Source organism: Kryptolebias marmoratus, linkage group LG16, assembly GCF_001649575.2.
Source record: "Kryptolebias marmoratus isolate JLee-2015 linkage group LG16, ASM164957v2, whole genome shotgun sequence".
Taxonomy (NCBI): Eukaryota; Metazoa; Chordata; class Actinopteri; order Cyprinodontiformes; family Rivulidae; genus Kryptolebias; species Kryptolebias marmoratus.
The window spans coordinates 28,669,870-28,689,211 of record NC_051445.1 but is presented as its reverse complement, the minus strand read 5'-3'; the positions used below and the strand labels follow the sequence as shown (position 1 = coordinate 28,689,211).

Here is a 19,342-nt window from a genome sequence, read left to right as displayed (position 1 = left end):
GAGGGTAACGAGGGAAGTGGAAACAGGTGAGTGGAGATGATTACGGACAGGTGGAGATGGGCGTGGCAAGAAGGGCAAAAGAGTGACGGAGGAGGAGTGAATACTGAGCAGGAACACAAACAGGAAAAACCCAAACTGAAAACACTAACTAAAACCCACAGAGAAACCATAAAGAAAACAAAACAGAAACAAAAAATCCAATTCCTCACACAATGGAAATTTTGTTTTATTTTTCTCTTTTTTTAAAATGACCATAGGCCGATTGAGTAGTCTGGTGTCATTGTTTTAACAAAGTGGAAGTTCTGTTTTATTGTACATCATTAAAAAAAAAACATTTATCTAACATTTTTAATTGACACAATAATATAGCAAAAAAGTAATAACATAAAACTTGAGTGTTTTATTTTGTTTTAGTTTTTTTTAAAAATTACAATTAAATTTGAATCTGTTTTAAACTCGGCCTGGAGGGCCTGGACATTTTTCTTCATCCAAAGGTGGGTGTTGCATGAAAAATATGAAAACCACTGGATTACATTGAGGAAAAATGATTTAATGTGTTTGTTCAACTATCAAAGAACAGACAGTATTTTAAACAATATTTTAGTTGTTGTCTTTTCTTTAAAGCCACATTGTGTCAGACATTGTGCATGCAAACAACAAATAGTTGGATGCTCCTGTTTGCAAGTCAGTATCATTAGACTGTTCAGGCAGATGGGCTTTCTATTACCATCTTCTAAAAGTCACTTTTGAATAGAATGTGTTGTTTTTGTTGTTTAGCTGCTGAACAGCAGATGATGGAGAATAATTTTGATCTTCTTCATGTTTTATTTGCAACATTAAATACAAGCATCTCTGCGTGTGTTTGTCTGAGCGGGGTGCTTTGTTCTGCAGATTAATGGTAGCAAACACAGTTTTATAAATCAACTGTTGCTCCTAGTGTCTGCTTTTTGCCTTTGCAGCTTTCTCACAACCAAACACACAAACAGCCACAAAAATCATTCAATCTTACACTGTCAAACAGAAGGTAGAAGGTGTCTACCTGTGATTAACAAAGAAATGATTTAAAAATTATTAAGAAATGCATAAGAAATGATCTATGATTAAGACATGTTTGGGTTTTAACTTATTTAAACATTAGTCCCCAGTGAAAGCTCTTACCTGGCTTGCCTGTGGACAGGATGTTCTTAGGAATGCTGACTCTGTCCTCAGAGTTGCGGGCCCAGTCCACCATGCCTCTCCAACCCTTCATGGGGAAATTGATGTCTGCGTGACCCATCACTGGACGCTTGTGGATGCTCAAAACTGAAACACAACAAAGTACAGAATAAAAGTAAATATATAAATCTGATGACCAACCATCATGGTTATATTTACATCCATCCATCTTTCTTTGCACTCTTTCTTAGTCTTCGCTGATGAAAAATATCCCCACAGTATCATGTTTCATATATGGTGTGCACCACTTTTCAAATTCATAGTTTTAAAAAAAATGAAAACAAGTTTTGTCCTTACTTTATTATTCTGGAGTAGAAAAAGGTTTTGACTTTTGAAGTCAGCTGGATTTAAGATGGCCACCACAATTTACAAAAATAGCCAACAAATCATGGTTATAACTCAGTTTACAGATACTGGGCTAATATTTGAGGTGGTAGAAGCTGAGAGTCAATCCCAAAACATTGAGTTCTAACAAATCTTCACATATCAGATTCAATTGTACCACCACCAGACAACAAAAACTTATTTTATTATCTAAGACAACTTATTAATAACAAACCATTTTTTTTAACCAAGATAAGTTAACTTTCTACTGTTTTTATTAAACCTTTCATAAATATAACAGAGCTAAAAAAGTTGGTATTATCTTCAAATATGGTAATTTGTCACTCAGTTACAGAACAAATATTATTTATACACATTATAAATAATTTTGGGACCATTTTTGAACCTTGCGGAACATCACATGTTATTCTTCTTAACTGTGATTCTGTCATATTGACTTTTACATACAATAACCTGCTGTCCAAATAACTTTTTAACTAATGACTTACACCATCTCTTATTACATTTTTCAGGTTTATAAAAGAGTGACAAATGGTCAATTGTGTCTTAAGCTTTACTTAAATCAACAAACTCCCAGTCAACATTGTGTTTATCTACAGCTATAAATACTGTATTTTTTTACATTGAAACCTACTGTCCAAATAACTTTAACCAATGATTCACGACGCCGCTTATTTAATATTGTTTACATTTATGTAAAAACAGCAAATTATCAATAAAAACATAATTCAATAAATACCCTAACAACATAGTGTTTCTTATCTACATTTTTTGCTATATTTTCTACAACCTCTATCATAGCTAGACATGTAATTTTTTTTTCTTATCTTTTTTTTTTTCAAGTTCTATAAGAGGACAATACTGATTACACAACAAATATGCTCAATATGAATCATTAACATTATCAACATAAACGTCTAGCTAATCATGATTTCTTAATTTCTCTTTAAAAGCTTCAGTTCATTCAGGAGGTTTTCTTTTTACCACCTTTGAAACACGATAATTTGTTCTCAATGATAATTTGTTTTTCCATATCTAAAATTGCAAAAATATTCAACTGGTAACTTGAATTACAATCTCCCATTACTAAAATTTACTCAACCACGTACTCTTCTGATCTAATATATTACCAAAAATATTAGCAAAGAGGGCTGCAGTAAGCTTAGTTATTCTACATGACTTCATTAATATAGTAAACAAACTAAACACAGCATTAGCAAATTCTGCATTTTCACATGATTGCCTCTTTTTAATAAATCAATGCTGAAATCTTTATAAACTAAAATCACCTCATGACTTAGAAACATAAGAGAATCTGATGTTTAATAAAGACAACAAATTAACATATTTTTTATGTTTTTCCACATTATTTTTAATAGGTACATAGCCCATCAAATCATTAAGAGCCATTGTCATTTTATCAAAAATTTTACAGTCAAGATCAGACTTTTCCTCTCTTGTTGTTTCTACATTTCATAACCATCCTGTAGTTCTTAATCATCATTCAGCCATGTCTCTGACATTGCAATTACAGTAAAATGTTTTTGAAACTGCTGAACATGTTTAAATATGGTAGAAGTTACTGAAAAACTACTGCTATTAAAGTGAATCACAGAAAAATCTTTTATTTTAACATAAAGCTTTTCTTCTGTATAGTCTTCATAAGTTATATTATCGTTTTGGTAAAAATGGGTCACTGGATCAATAAAATGTTCTAATTCATAAGACCTTTAATCTTGACATTCTACTGTATGGTTAGAATCTTGCTTTCACACAGTGATGGCTGGAGGCACCAGCTCACAGCAACCAGGAAAGGAGAAGCAGGTAAAGAGGATGGATGGATGGATGGATGGATCTTGACATAATTTCATCTTCCACACATTTAATACCTCAATTAAGTTGTACATCAGTCCAACAAAAAGTTAACTTTTTTTTTTCTCTCAGCCTTATTAGTTTTTCATTTGTGACTTGTGCTGGCGAAATGAGTCACAATGAGGAATTTTTCAATATAGAGTTATTGTTATTTTCAAATTCTCCATCTCACACACTTCAAAACAGCACATAGTTTGTTGAAATATGATGGTTTATTATTAGGCCTGGCAATAAGCTAGATTTGTTTACAAGAGTGCCGGTTTGAAAACTCAATTTCTATTGGTCTGAAGTGACATCATTGTGAAGTCCAGTTGTATATTTAAAAAGGGGAATCCCCATGCTTCACAATAAAACTAAACATGATTAGAAGGCAATTATCAGCACTACAGCAGCCAGCAGAGAAAAATTGACAATTTCAAAGGAAATTGCAAGGGTTATAAAACCAAGGATTATTTCTGAAGACATGTGTTAGAAAACTTTTTTTATGCACTACAGCCTCTGCTCATTCCAACTTATTTTGCCAGAATGGGTCACATTTATACTGTTCAAGATTACCAGTATTGATAACACCTTATATACCTACTGAGTAGCAAGAAGTAAAATTATTTCTTTCTAAATGAATGTCTATGTGATTAAAGAGCTTGATGATTTGTCATTCCAGTAAATGTAGTTCAACTCTTGGTGCGTCTTCTCCTCAACAATTTAGTTACCAACCATTGCCTTCAACAAATTTCAGTAAAGTCACTCAGCTTTCAGCAATTACACTGCATTTTTGCAGAAAATGCAATTTCTCTAATTTTTCTAGTATTTTAACAAACTATTTTCAGGTTACACTAACACAGTAATAAAGGCTTGAAGTGTGAATGCTTTTGAAGGTTTTAGATTTGAGGGTATTCAGATTCAAATTGAAGCAAGGCCTTACAAAATACAGCTCTTTAGAATGTGGAAGCACCTTTTCATGCTATCTGTAATGACTGTTGCTATCACTGCCACATGTATATGGATGTATTCATTATATTGATGCACAAACATAAATATCAATAGAAAATATGAAGCGCCTGCTCTTATCATTATGCACACTTTTATCTGTAGACGCTCTAAAAGATAACCAGCTCCATTCACATACAATTTCATTTTCTAGACTTCCTTGTACTGCCATGCAATTTCTGCAGAACTTACAGAGTGAACGTTGTCTATGTTCTGACATGCAGCCTCTCTTAAATCTATCTGAAACTAAGCTAAGATAAAACATTAAATTATTTCTTTCTTTACTATTCTGCATAGTGTTCTTCCAGGTCCATCCTGAGTCACTATTCCTGTTGCAGTTTTGGAAAAAAAACAATTAAAAATATGTCAAAATGAGTTGATCAGTTGAAAATAGAGTGCTCTGAATTTTGGTTGCCTTACATAATTAGGGTTTTTGCAGGTTTTAGTTATTTACATGTAAGATAAAATAATAAAGCAACTGGATTATTTTGCAGGAAAGGCTTAATATTTGTCAAACTGCTGCGACTGGGCTGCGACATGATGGGTCTGTTGGTTTTGTTTCAGTGTATTAACACCTCAAAACCTCAGACACAACTACAACAAACAAAACAAATGAATGCTGACAAAGCAAAAAAAAAAGATAATGGAAAAACCAATAAATGAAAATAAAAATTACAAATTTAAAGTTGAACTGAAATCATATCTAAAAAAATGACATTTCGTGAATGCTAGTTAGTTAAACACATCCACACAACATTCCAGGGACCCATTTTTCTGACCTAAAACTTAAATTACTTGTTTTAGCGTTTTAGTCAATACCGTATTTTCCAGACTATAAGGTGCAGTTAAAAGCCTTTAATTTTCTCAAAAAATGACAAGTGCGCCTTATAATCCAGAGTGCCTTATATATGTAAGAAGTCGTAATGTTTTAGTACGACTTTGGTAAACTACAAAGCCGCAACGCTTGCAGCATTAAGGATCAATTATAGTCGCTCTTTGTAGTGTCGTGCAGGGCTCCACGCACGGCGTGAACATGAGCAAGCGGTGTAGGCGTTTATACTTGAAGCTTACGTCGGTGCAGTCTTCTTCCATGCATTTTGAACCGTTTGATTATCCTTGTGATCTTTCATGGTGGGATCATATAAATGCTGATACAGGCAAACCAGCTCTGCTAGAGCACCAAACTCGTCAATTTTGAATGGAGTGCAGTGTCCTTGCGAAGTAAAAAAAATTGGGAGGTGCACGCGGTTCGCCTTATAGTCCGGTGCACTTTATATATGACAAAAGTTCGAAAATGGACTATTCATTGACAGTGCGTGTTATAATCCAGTGCACCCTATAGTGTGAAAAATATGGTAATTTCTGAAGTGGGTGGCTTGTGGGGTGGAGTTGCCATTCTGGGTTTGTGACGTGCGCTGTGCCTCAGCCAGCCAAGAACGCTGTCTGGTTGTTTACTTCTGGAAATGGAAGAAGAGGCCTTCTTTGAATACAAAGAAATGCCGGAACACTTTGCGGGAGTAATGGATATACAACCATACCAGTATGAACTTGAGTCAACAACTGAATCTCCAGAATCAGATGAAAACTCTTCAGATTCAGATTCTGATGATCACAAGGACCGTCATGGTCGACAAAACAACTGGCATAATGACCGAGATGGGAACGTGAAATGGAGAGAACTGATTACCCCCAGATCATTATCATGACATCAGTACACAAAACTAAAAAGCAATAACAGGAGAAAGCTAACTGGATGCTAACTCGTAAAAAATTGTGAGTGCACTTGGGAGTAGTGTTTATTAACTCTAAAACCAAAGTAAACTAATCAACAGCTATCGCAGACTATGGAACTTCTTTCATCACACATTGGATTGTCTATATTTTTTCATCAGTAACATACTGCTTCTGTAGCCGAGGATAGGCTACAGATAGGCAGATTGGTGCTGCAGTGATGCAAGGGCTGTACCAATCTGTTGTGGTGAAAAGAGAGCTGAGCCAAAAGGCAAAGCTCTCGATTGACCGGTCAATCTAGGTTCCTACCCTCATCTATGGTCACAAGCTTTGGGTAGTGACCAAAAGAATGAGATTGCAGATACAAGCATCTGAAATGAGTTTCCTCTGCAGCGTGTCTGAGCTCTCCCTTAGAGGTAGGGTGAGAAGCTCGGTCATCCGGGAGGGACTCAGAGTAGAGCCGCTGCTTCTCCACATCGAGAGGAGCCAGTTGAGGTAGCTCGAGCATCTGGTTAGGATGCCTCCTGGACGTCTCCCTGGTGAAGTGTTCCGGGCACGTCCCACCGGCACCAAATCTATAAGGTGCAGCCCGTTGCTCAGCCGCTTCCTCCCACATTTACTCTCTCCAATGTCTGCCCCGGGCAGTCTCATGGTAAGATGATTTGGTTTCCTTCTCTCTCTCCTCTTTTCTGCTTTGTTCAATTTCATCTTGTATGCCAGCTGTGTCCTTGCATCTCTTCTTTCCCTGTTCAGGCAGGTCCTATGTGTCCATGCATACACATATCTTACCCAGGCTCAGCTCAAAGATCCTGCAAGGGCAATGTCAATTTAGTCTCCCTGATCCTCCCCTCCCCCAAGGTCGATCAGTGCGTCGCCTCCATAGCCGGTTTCACCGCCATGTTTAAATCCGCCGACCCTCGCTTCTCAAAGAATATTTCAATCCGAGAGTTTTTAGCAGCATTCCGTATTTATAGAAACGTTTTGTGTGTGGTTTATCCTGAGTGTTGAGTCGAGCTTGACGTGTATCTGTCTCTCATAGCCAACCTCTACCTCAAGTACAGCCGCTCCCTGTTTTACCAATACCACAAGGCATTCACCTCCAAGGACACGTCAGTCCTCTCGCAGTCCGGCATCTGTCTTGATTGATTTGTTTTCGACACAGAGCTGCTCGTCATGCTCACCCAGGCCTCAGACATCGTGACCCAACTGTTGCAGCACAAAGTCTCCAAGGGCTATATAATTGGTCTCTGTATTTGCAGCCCCCCACACACACACACACACAGACCCCACCCCCTTCTCTATTCCGCGTTAGCCCTCTTAGCGTAGCTACCTGGAAGTATTCCGGAAAGAAGCATTTCGTCCTCAATCTTTCTGCTCCTGTCGCCGGCTCCCTCCCCAGCATCAGCAGCCTTATTCTCAATCCCCCCTTCTCTCTTTTCTATGCCTTGGTTGACCACGTCATCTAGAAAACAAGAAAACCATTGGCCCCACCACGCGGTTGGACTTCCTGGGCATCGCTTTAGATTCTGTTTCAATGGTCACTTCTCTGCTAGTGGACGAGATGTCCTGCATTCGCAAGGTTTCCAAGTCATTTTTGTCCTTCACGGTTATTTCTAAGCGCCAGCTTCTGTCTCTGCTGGGGCACCTCAACTTCGCCATGCGCATCATCCCCCAGAGTCACTCCCTTATCTCGACCTGACTAATTCAGTTCCCTCTTTGCTCAACCAGGTCTCCCTGGACAAGGCCTGCTGCTCCGACCGCTCCACAGCCCGCCTTGAAGGCTTCGGCCCGGCTCCCTCTTTTGAGGGGAAGACTGCCCTGATCCTCGCCTCGAGCTGTTCATCTAAGCTCGGCAATCCTCAGCATTAATAAACTTAAGAGGTTTTATGACTTGTTAAAACCATGCAGGAACTGTCATCATAGACTAAATCTGACCAAAAAAAAAGAAAAAAAATTTTCTTATAGACAACAGTGGGATTTTGGAGAAACAAGTGGGGAAATCCAGCTCTCCTTGGAGCTCTATAGCTCAGACATACACACAGTAGAAACAGATCAGAGAAAGTTTAACTTCACATATCTGAACTGGCATTTTGATATAATTATAATTTTTTACACATTCAGTTTAAGTTTTGTGTTGGTTGATTGTATTATTTAAATGAAAGGATATTTTATTTGAATTAGTCTGTATTTAAAGGGGGTGCTTCTGTACTTTTAAGTATTTTTTATTCAGAAAAAACAGCCTGTTCAACAAAATGAGGACTGAAAAGCTTTCTACCCCTTCCACATCAGTATCATTCTATAATGCAGTGTGTCACTCGTTACTAGACACTCAAGTAAATATGGTGAGATTTTGCAAATACACTGCAGGTTTTAAAATCAGGCAAGATTTTGGAACAGTGTTTCAGAACAAATGTTCCAGAATGTTTCAGTACATAGCGAAACATTGTTTCGATTTTGCCATCACTACACAATGATCAACTGAGAGTGTGGTGATGTAAATTTTCAGCTGACTAGCTTTACAATTTCTTTTCCACCATTTTTTTTACTCACACCATCTTAACATGTCTGCTACAGTTTCTATAATAATCTATCTTAGATTAAAAGAAATCCCAAATTACTGTTGGGTTTTAGAGAATGTTTGTTGGTGCAGTACCTGCATTGACACCCTTTGAAGTTTCCACTGAAAAGTTAACATTTCGGATTTTGCTTTTCTTGCCTCCCATTTTCTTTTAGAGAACTCCCACAAATGTGTTTGGTTGCTGGCTGGCTAAGCAATGGGTGTAGATTTGACATTAGCAAATGGCATTTAAATAATTTTTGATGCATGATATTACCAGCATACCATCAGTGTCAATTAATAAATGCTTTAAATGGAAGTATCAGCATTAACCAAGATATCTTGTAGCATGACATAGCTGTCATTTTTTGATCATCAAGAAAAAACATTGGTGTCATCTTAAACAGAACCTTCTTTTTGTATTGTTTAGAAATAGAGTAGAAATAATTAAGTAAAGTAAGTTAAGTTAAGTAAAGTTTGAGGCACTCAAGTGGCACTCAAGTGGCCATCATTTCTATGGCAACCAGAAGATTGTTTATGAATTTCTTATCAATTGTTTGGGAACAATATTTCTGGAGTGAAACGAAGGCTGAGCAGAAAAAAAGCCAAATAAAAACAAAACCTTAAATGTCTTCCTAACCTATGTTTCCAACCTCCGAGACCTGTTCAAATAATAAAACTTAAATGTTTTATGTGGGTGGCACAGTGGTGCAGTGGTTAGATGCTGTTGCCTCACAGAAAGAAGGTTGTAAGTTTTTCTTTTGGCAATTCTGTGCACACATTGGTTTTAATGTTTCCTCTCACAGACCTACAACATGCATGGTAAGTTAACTGGTCCCTAGGTTTGAATAAAAGTGCGAATGGTTCTTTGTCTCTATGTGAAAAAAAGAACCTCTTAAAAATATAGTTAGCAATAATATGACATTAAAAGAATCATAAGACCAATATCTTTTTAAACATTTGTTTAATCTTTGTGCAAACAATAACAACAAACTAATAAAGTGCATTCACATACTTGCCAAACCCTATAACCATAGCTTACAAAATGCAGCTTGTAAAACATCTTCTAAGATATTCATATATGGAAAAACTGCACATTTTTAATAAACTTATCCAGTCAAGTAATGTGTTTTTTGACATCCCTAGAAAAAAAAACAACAAAAAAAAAACTGTGAGGAAAACAGAAAAGAAAAAGTCAACATAAACATTTCACAGGTCAGAATATTTGACCTTAGCTGTTAAAGTGCAACTTGGAACACATCTTTGTGTCAATGGTGCATCTCAGCTGCACCATTTCAAACACAAAAAATTAAGTTTAAAGTGCAGTGGCTGTTTAGAAAATCAGCAGTTGGTAAAAATTAGAATTTAAAACCATTACACCAGATTTTAAAACTTGGATTTCAGTAATAAAAAAAACTGCAAGTCAAAACTGTACAACATTTTATAGAATTCCAGTGATCAAGCTTGAACAAATGTACAAAACAAAACAGTTAACAGGAGTGTGCCAACCTATAATTAATGTAGGCTCAAACAAAAGTTAACAATCCTAAAGAGACACAACATAACAGCTGTATTTAAGTGCAGGCCTAACATCCATGTGAACGCTTCAGGCTTGAAGCTTCTCGAGTCATGAACCTGGGGATTGGTTTGGGTGCATTGTTTTTTGGGGGTTTTTTTTGCATGTGTGGAAGTATACTGGAGATTTCCGGTGTAAGTCAACCCAAAGAGCAGGATGAATGTTTTAGTGCAGGTATTCCTTTGATGATAATATCAGCAGCATATGGCTCACAGCAAATATGGATCCTCATACTGTGCAGTATCAGATCTTTGTGCACAGTGATCTTTGCTGTTTCCTTTTCAACACAGAAACAGAGTCATTAATGCAAAGGAAAAGAGTTGTGTATTTTATACAGAGATTTCTGGTGTTATGATTATGTTACAATCTAACAATCTGCAATACTTGTTTTAATGTCTAGTTCTTTAAGTAAAACATTCAGGTACATTTTCTATCTACTTGTAAAACAAACAAACAGCAAAAACATCTTGACATGTAACTAAAGTTATAAGAAATTCTCAAAGTGTTTCTTCTCAACTCTATTAACTTTTATTACATTATACAACGTACATGAAAATTGTTTCAATAGATGAAAAACACTATCAGTGACAGGAACATGTTAAGTTAGAAAAAAATGGCAATAGCTATATTACAAGTGTTGTGAATAATTGTTTTCCAGTAAATGGGTTTTCCACGCATATATTACACAGAAAAGACCCACAAATTTACATCTACTGGTATACTAAAATAAAATAACATGACAACAAACATGTTGCCAGTATAATAATTCCCTGAAGGGGCATTCAGACCAAAAGTGATGTGCTGAGCTCACTGCCTTGTACTCCACAGCAGATCATTCATTAGATCAGCACAAAACCCGTAGGATTTTTAAAACTATAAATAGATAATATTTTTGGGCAGAAAGTTGTCAGTTTGTTTGTGGTGCTGTCTGCTAGAATACTCTATTCAAATATATTACTAAAATATAATAATAATAATAATATTAATGCACATTATTATTATTAGTCATTCTCCTCCATCCTGTCTTCAATGTTCTCTGTCCTCTCTCCAACTACCTACATGTCCTCACTAACTGCATCCATATATCTCCTCTTTGTCTTTTTCCTGGCAGCTGGATCGCTAACATCATTCTACCAATATACCCACTGTCCCTCCTCTGCACATGTTTAAACCATCTCAGTCTTGCCTCTCTAACTTCATCTCCCAGTCGTTCAACCTGTGCTGTACCTCTGATGACCTCATTCCTAATCCTGTCCACCCTCCCAAGGAGAACCTCAACATCTTCAGCTCTGCCACTTCCAGTTCTGTCTCCTGTCTTTTTGTCAGTCCCACTGTCTCCAAACCATATAACATAGCTCGACTCACCACTGTCTTATAAACCTTTCTTTTGACCTTTGCTGCCACTCTTTTGTCACAAATTACTCCTGAAACTTTTCTCCATCTACTCCATCCTGCCTGAACTCTCTTCTTCACCTCTTTACCACACTCCCTGTTTTCCTAGACAGTCGACCCTAAGTACTTGAAGTCTTGCATCTTTGTGACCTCTGCTTTTTGTAAATCCACAAAAACACAATAAAGCTATTTACGACCCTCTCTGTACTTCTCCATCAGCATCCTAAAAGTAAAGATGGCATCTATGGTGCTCTTTCTGAGCATAAAATCATATTGCTGCTCACAAATAGTCACCTCTTGTCTAAATCTTTAAAAAAGCTTTCACAACTCTCTCCTAGATCTTTAATGTGTGGCTTATCAACTAAATCCCCCTGTAGTTGCTACTACATCACCCGTTCTTAAAAAATGGGCACCAACACACTTCTCACTTCTAACAATTCACACTTCATCCTCACTTATCTTTTCAACTTCCTGAGCCACAGCTTATGACCTCTACTTGACCTTCCCTTCCATTAATTTCATTCATTAGCTCCTTAAAGTACTCCTTCCATCTTCCCATCACATTCTTCCTGCTTGTTAGAATATTACCATTTATACCATTTATCCTTAACAAGCCTAACCTGCTGCACATCCTTTCCAGTCTGATCTCTCTTGCCAGTCAATACAAGTCCTTCTCTTCCTCCTTAGTGTCCAGCCTCTTGAATCCTATTAAATGCACTTGCTATAATTTTGTTCTGTTTTGCCAGTATTGTACTATATTTATATAAACAATATTTTTATTCTGATTGGGTCGATTTGCCCACCACTACTTCCTTCTACACCAGCATGAAGAGAATCATACTGTGCACTGTCTGTTTTGGATTTTATTAAAATAAGCTGTTGGAGTTTCACAGAAATTAAACTCCAGCACAAAGAAATGTTAAAATACATGTCAAGACATCTGCATCTTATATTTATTTCATTTTTTTTTTCCTTTTGTTTGGTTGGTTTGAAGTTGGAAATGTTACATTGCTTAAGCTGCCTGCCATGCATGTAGGCATACGGTAAACATTAAGATGAACAGCAATTTTTATGTAAACCTTGAAGAGAAGAAGAGAAAATACAAAAAGGACGCAGTTTATACTATAAACAATATTTCACCACAGTTAACTAGCTGATATTAGAACATATTCGGTCAGGCCTTGCATGGCAGGGACAAAAATTCAAACACTAACAGTGCAAACAACATGAACATGCTTTGTAAGTTGCATAAAACTACATTTTATACTAAAAAGAAATATAAACAGGAAAAATGGTTACTTACATGCCTTGTGTTGAATTTTATCCCAAATAACTGAAGAAAATGTTTTGTCCTTCCTGCCACTCCCACATGGAGAAACAAAGTTAACGGCTCGTCTGGTGCTGCAGAAGGCATGACCTAACATTTTACTTCTGATATACACTGTTGAACTGAGTTTTATCAACTCAATTTATGGTGAAATCTAACAAAATCACTTTAAGATCGAAAGTACTAAGGTTAAAAAAAAACAGACTTTTTTATTTATGGAAAACTTAAAAAAAAAACAAAAAGAAAAAAACTAATTTTAAGGGGACAAATACTTAAAAAATTATTGACATCTACTGTCCTCATGAAAGATTTTTTTTACAATGTAATCTGTTTTAGAAAAACAGCTTGCACTGGCTGGGTGAGTTTATCAGACCACATATATCATCACATTCCACTTACTGCAAAACACTGGTAAAACAACATTAGCTTTCTTCTTTTTATGCCAGCATGAAAAGAATGATACTGAGAATTGTCTGTTTTAGATTTTCACAAAAGAAGTTGTTGGACTATCAACCTTCTCACAGTCTAAAAGTCATCAGATGCTTGCTGATTAACTTTGGCTCCAACAGAACTGACTGAGTTCACTTCTTATCTTTAGTAAGTGCAACAACAACTATTAGCCTTCTCACTGAGTTTTAATGAACCAACAAACAGTCACATCACATTTGTTGGACTTTGAGCACTGAAACACAAGAGTGCTCTCTTCCATCTAAGGATCGGAGCCAGCTCCAAGCATTCAGGTGGTCTATGGGACATTTCAGACTCAATAGCCAAAGCTTCTGTCAAGAACACACCAGAGATGGACTGAAGCTTTTCTGATAAGTAACTGTGATAACCAAGGATGTTGACATCAAGCCACTATAAAACCTCCTCTCCTGACCTCAGGAGTTCCACCCAGGACATACCAAGTATTGTTTTCAATACTCACAAAAGAACCCCACACAAACTGCATTAAACAGTGGAAAGTCAGGTTGCTTCATTATGTTTTTTGTGGCTGTGGTTTGTATCCTTAGTGAAATATTTCATGATTACACTGGGGTTGATGACAGTCAGACACAATATAGCATGACAACACTTTTTTATTTTGCTTTTCTTTAATTCAATAGTTAGTTTCCATCTTCTCTCCTACCATTTTAATCATTTAAGCAAAGTTTATGAGTCTCTCCCATCTCACCTGCTGAAGCTTAGCACTCCTTCAGGGGGCTCTCAGGGTTCTTGCTGGCCTTTCTCTCTAATCTCCTTATTGCACTGAGTTTGACTCATGGACTTAACAGAACTCCTGGGGATGTTTAGGGCCTTAGAAATAATTTTGTATCCATCCCCTGACTTGTACTTTTCTGAGCTGAATTAGGACAGTCACTTTAAAGGTGGTGAATATTTATGCAATCACTTTTTATTTAAATTCCATTTTTTTATTTGAATTCATTTGTAGCAATTTGGTTTCACACTGACACTGAAGAGGGTTTTTTTTTGTGAAAAAGGCCAATTTATGTTGACCGTGACTGATTTATAATACCACTAAAAGGGTAAAACATACAAGCGGGTGAATACTTTTTGTACGCACTGTAATGCCAAAGTTTTAAGCAAAACTATTGCACTATGTGTAGTGCTGTGAGTATGTGATGGGAATCCTGTTCATCTACTACTGCATAAAACCTTTGCTTAATATTTGTAAAACTAGCTGAGTTATAGCATTTCTGTGTTGACTAATGCCAATTATCTGTGGTGACAATCTTGAACTGGGTTGACTCCAAAAGTTATTTAGTTGTAGAAACACACCAAATATTTACTTTCTGAAAGTTTCAATAAAATTTCCATTGTGTTTCATCAGATACTTTGCTAATAGAAAGAGTGGACTCCAATAGTTAAGGGCAAAAATTTAGACAACAATTTTGCATAATATTGAGGATGACTCCCAGCTACCACACCAAATGTTAGCTCAATATCTGTAAAATTGGCAGCATTACAGCCACTGTGTGTTTACTGAGGTTGCTATGCTGTGGTGGCCATTTTAAATCAGATTTACTCCAAAAGTTACCCAGTTGTAGATACACTTCAAATGATTATTTTATAAGAGTTTTAACAAAGCCTTTCCAATGGTTCATGAGATATTTTGCTAACACAGTCAAGCAAACAAGAACACTGCTCCACAAAAACAACTTTGCTAGATGTTGGTGGCTTTAGCAGCAAGATTATATGGCTTTCCACTCAGCAGAAATGGTTTAAGAGTAGTCTGAGGAAGACAATGAGTATGAGGTGTTGGCACAATACAATCCAGCATCTGGTGGCAAATAGGTTAAATCCACGGGGGCAACACCCCACAACTTTTCGTACCAAAAATATTTACTGGCATTTTACTGCAGGATACCATAGAAGACCCATAGAAGTATGATGGAAATCATCTCTCAAAAAGGTCAGAGCTGTTGTGGCAGTAAAAAAGGGAACGTATTTACTATTAGACAAGTGATTAAATTGACTGATTGGTGTATTATCCATGTTTATTATTAATGTTGTACAGTCTATTGGAGTATTGATGTATTTATGCCACAGCAAAAGGGTCAAATAGATTTTATTCAGAAATTAAGGTAGATCAATATGACACTGTTGTTAAAGGTGGAAAATGCAACATGCGTTCACAATTTTGGGACCAATTAAGAAATGGAAATGATTTGACTAAGACAAAATCAAAGAAAAAAAAACAGAAAAAGGACTTTTAAAACAATTTTATCAGTTTTTAGCACTTCTGGTAAAATGAAAAATCTATTTTTAAGGAATTAATTTTTTTGCCTGGCAGGATCTAAAGACATTAAAGATCAAACATCATTTGAAGTACAACATTCCCAGTGTCTGTACAGTCACAGAAACAAGAAAGACCACCCTTTTTCAGTTATAAGGTTTTACATATCAGGACTTAATAATAATAAGGTTCTGAAATTATTCATGTCCAGCCTTGCTGCTTTTGCAGAATTTGAGAGGTTCAGTATCAGACAGCTGCTGATTATTATATGTATTGATCATTATCAGAGTGATCATCTCTGTAAAAGCAGCAGATTTGTCAGATTGCTGCTCTGGAGCATACAGGTATGTGTTCACGCAACGCCAAAGTGGAAATCCATCAGCAAGCAATGGTTGCTGCCCATCAGTCTAAGAAAGGTTAAAGGTAATTTCCTTACTATCTGGAGTCAAGCATTCTACAGAGCAAAAACTTATTCCAATGTTAAAAATATTTACGATAGATAAACAACAAAATACATATCCACCATTTATATAAGCAATACATTTATGCATTAACAGTGGTTTGGAGGGGTGAAGACAACAGGGATAACTGGCTTCCAGTGAGTGGGAGTTTTCAGAAGCTCCTCTTCAGTGTATAGGTAGTGTTCCTGCCTTTCATGTGGGAGACTCAGATTTCACTCTCCTTTAGGGAATTACATTATCATTAGTCTGCTCAACCCAAAACATTTAATCGTTTTGTAGATGGCAACAGTAATATTTCTATAACATTTAAAGGGATCTCCAACTAGTAGGAATAAAAGACCTTGTTTGATCATTTCAATGGCTATAAATCCAAGTCTTAATCCAAGCCAAATTTAAACTATTGAAAAAATATTAATCATATAGGTTGTTTAGATTACTTTGATTTAAGTGCATTATATGTTATTGTTCCAGTCATTATATGGGTATGATTAAGCTTTTCTGTCTATGTTACTTTGATACAAATAAAAGTTATTGGGGACTGTTTAACTTCTGTAAACAGGTGAAAAAGTTCAAAGTTGAGGCATCACCAGATGGTCATGACCACAGAGTCCCTGGGGTGGTATTAATTTTAAACTGGTCTACCTGGCAAATACGATAATGGATGTTTAATTTTCATTTAATTTTACAACAGTACATTTGACTGTACCTTATGCATATTCCCCAAAATTGTGCTTAACAAATCTTTCTTGCAGCACCAATGCCCACCAATAATAAAATGGAGTTTTTAAATTTCTTTTTGCTGATATCAACAGATGTCCTTCATAGTTTTAATAAAATGTTTAAAACAAAATTAATTAGTACACATTTTAGTCTACTATTGTGATGAAAATATTAACCAAACAAAACTGGTTTCCAGTCGATGGCAGAGAAAAGCTCTGTATAAATCATGCAGTACTGTTGTTATTGTTAGGGATCATTACCATGGCACTAAACATTGGTCTTTAGTGGAATTAAAACATTTCAAAGAGATTCATTTCATGCACAGACAGATATTCTCAACATAGACAAGGCTGACCTAGGTTATCGGTGACTTCATACATGTCTTGGAAGTCTTTCATCCTCAAACCAATGACATCCACAAAGTCCTCCATCAGACGGAACAGCTCCTTGATGTTGGGTCCCAGCTAAGAAAAAGAGACACATGAGACAAGTATGAAAGAAGAGGGATTATGGAATTGACATGAACATTCCTATACCTAAAACACACAAAAGGCTTTTTACACACATGCTGAGTTGAAGGCAAACATTGTTACACTGATGCTTCTTTATTGAGTGTTTCAGTGTCTCAAAAACCTCACATTTACAGTTTGTACACAACAACTCATGCAATGACTATGTTCATTCAATAACAACATTTCAACAGTGAGAAACATTTGCAGTTTACCAAAGATTTACTGCAAGGGTCTTATTGACTAACATGTTATAATAAAATTCAGTAGACCCAAACAGTGTTTCAAAGCTAAAACATACTGCTCATCAATTGATTAGTAAAGTCATGTCTGTCTGTATTTCAGATTCAGATGTTGGGAGACCAGGACATCTGATGAGAAATGGGCTACTGGAACAAAACATTCAATCTCAAGCACTGAGCTTGAAAGAAGTGAAACCATCCATGCCAGGAAAAAATGTACAGTGAAGAAAAACAATTTCGTTTATATATGTTTTTCCAGTATCTGTGATATTTAATGTAAAAACCTTTACAATAGTCAGCAAACATTAAACATTAGATCAGTGTTTTGAAACTTACACCTCAATTTATTCTTTCTGACAGGCAAATTAAAATATTCTAAAACTAAAAATTGTCCCGAGCTTGCTTTGATAACTCTGGTAGATGAGGATTTATATGTACTGAAAATCAACAGTATTCAGTGTTCAGGTAATATTTTCTTTTGGCATTCTAAATGATTTAACATCTGCAGAAGAAATTTCTTTTTCCCGCACACTTTTTATTATTAGCTGCAGCATTTCCTCCTTACCACAATTACCAAAGCCACATCAATAACCTCCTCTCAGAGGGAAATAATGGTGCAATCACCAATAAATTTGTACCACAAATCTTGATAAATCACACTACATGAATTTGTCTGCCACCGACATTTGGCAGTCTGAAAAGAAAATTCCCATGACTACATAAGCAAACAGGAAAAGGCATTAAACTCATTGTGCTCACAATATTTTAAAGCTTAAGTTTGATATAGAAAAAGGCTCCCAGCAGTATATTCTCACATCACCAGCCAAACACATCACAAAGACATTGTCTAACTGTTGCATGGTCAATGCCTTTTGAAGATAAAGTTGGTATTTAACAAAAGAATGTAAGGGCAAGTAAGATTCTTGATTTGTTTTAGTTAATGTCATGTAAGTTAGGCTATAGAACTAACTTTAAAAGAAATCAAGCTTTATATTTAAGCTGTTCTACTTTAGTTATAGCATCGGAATATGCACAAAAATGTTCAAATGTTGTCTCAGCCTGCTTTGGGATGTCACTGAACAAATAAATCTATGAAAGAATTGTGTTTAAATCAACAATTTTATTGCAAAATGCTTCTATTAAATGATGTGTTCAGCATACAGTAAGTGATAGGAATGGTATAATTAGGGTAAAAAATCCTGTCTCAAAGTGCCCCCAATCTTCCAGGTTTATATCATTTGTCACCTTGAGTCCTTATTTCTTGTTATTTTCTGTTTAAACAAACCACAACAATTCTGCAACAAATTATTTTTTTTTTTCAATTTAGTTTTAGAGAAAAATACATTTTAAATGTTTTTTTTGGTTGTTGTTGTTATTTGTTTGTATTTGTATTTTGAATTGAGAAAAGAAATAACATGTGACAGGTAACAAGTTGCCTAAAGGGCTGCAACTTTGGCCGTCGCAAAACCTAAAACTCAGGAAAGAGTTTAAGAAAGCCTACTAGCGGTTCCTGAGCATGAATATTATTGGGTTTTTGGTTTTTGTTCCTAATTCTTCAACTGCTCCCACTATTTATTTATAAGCTAGACACATTCAAAAGCCTTATTAATATATTATTTAAGCGTAGTAAGTTTATACAGCAGGGACATGGCCAACCCCTCCCAGCATGGG

General features: G+C 36.1%; 1 protein-coding gene across 12 annotated transcripts in view; it reads right to left on the bottom strand.

The window, feature by feature from the left end:
- Window positions 1-19,342, bottom strand: part of adgrb1a (adhesion G protein-coupled receptor B1a) — a 316,467-nt gene that overhangs the window by 147,731 nt on the left and 149,394 nt on the right. For all 12 annotated transcript variants that reach the window (XR_005234257.1, XM_037980552.1, XM_017436779.3 and 9 more), the window contains 2 exons: window positions 17,276-17,384; window positions 1,159-1,302 (listed from right to left, as the gene is read on the bottom strand). Coding sequence is in view for 11 of the 12 variants with exons in the window: in XM_037980552.1 (XP_037836480.1) it covers window positions 1,159-1,302; window positions 17,276-17,384 (253 nt within the window). In the remaining variant the exon portion in view is untranslated. The remainder of the gene's footprint in view (window positions 1-1,158; window positions 1,303-17,275; window positions 17,385-19,342) is intronic.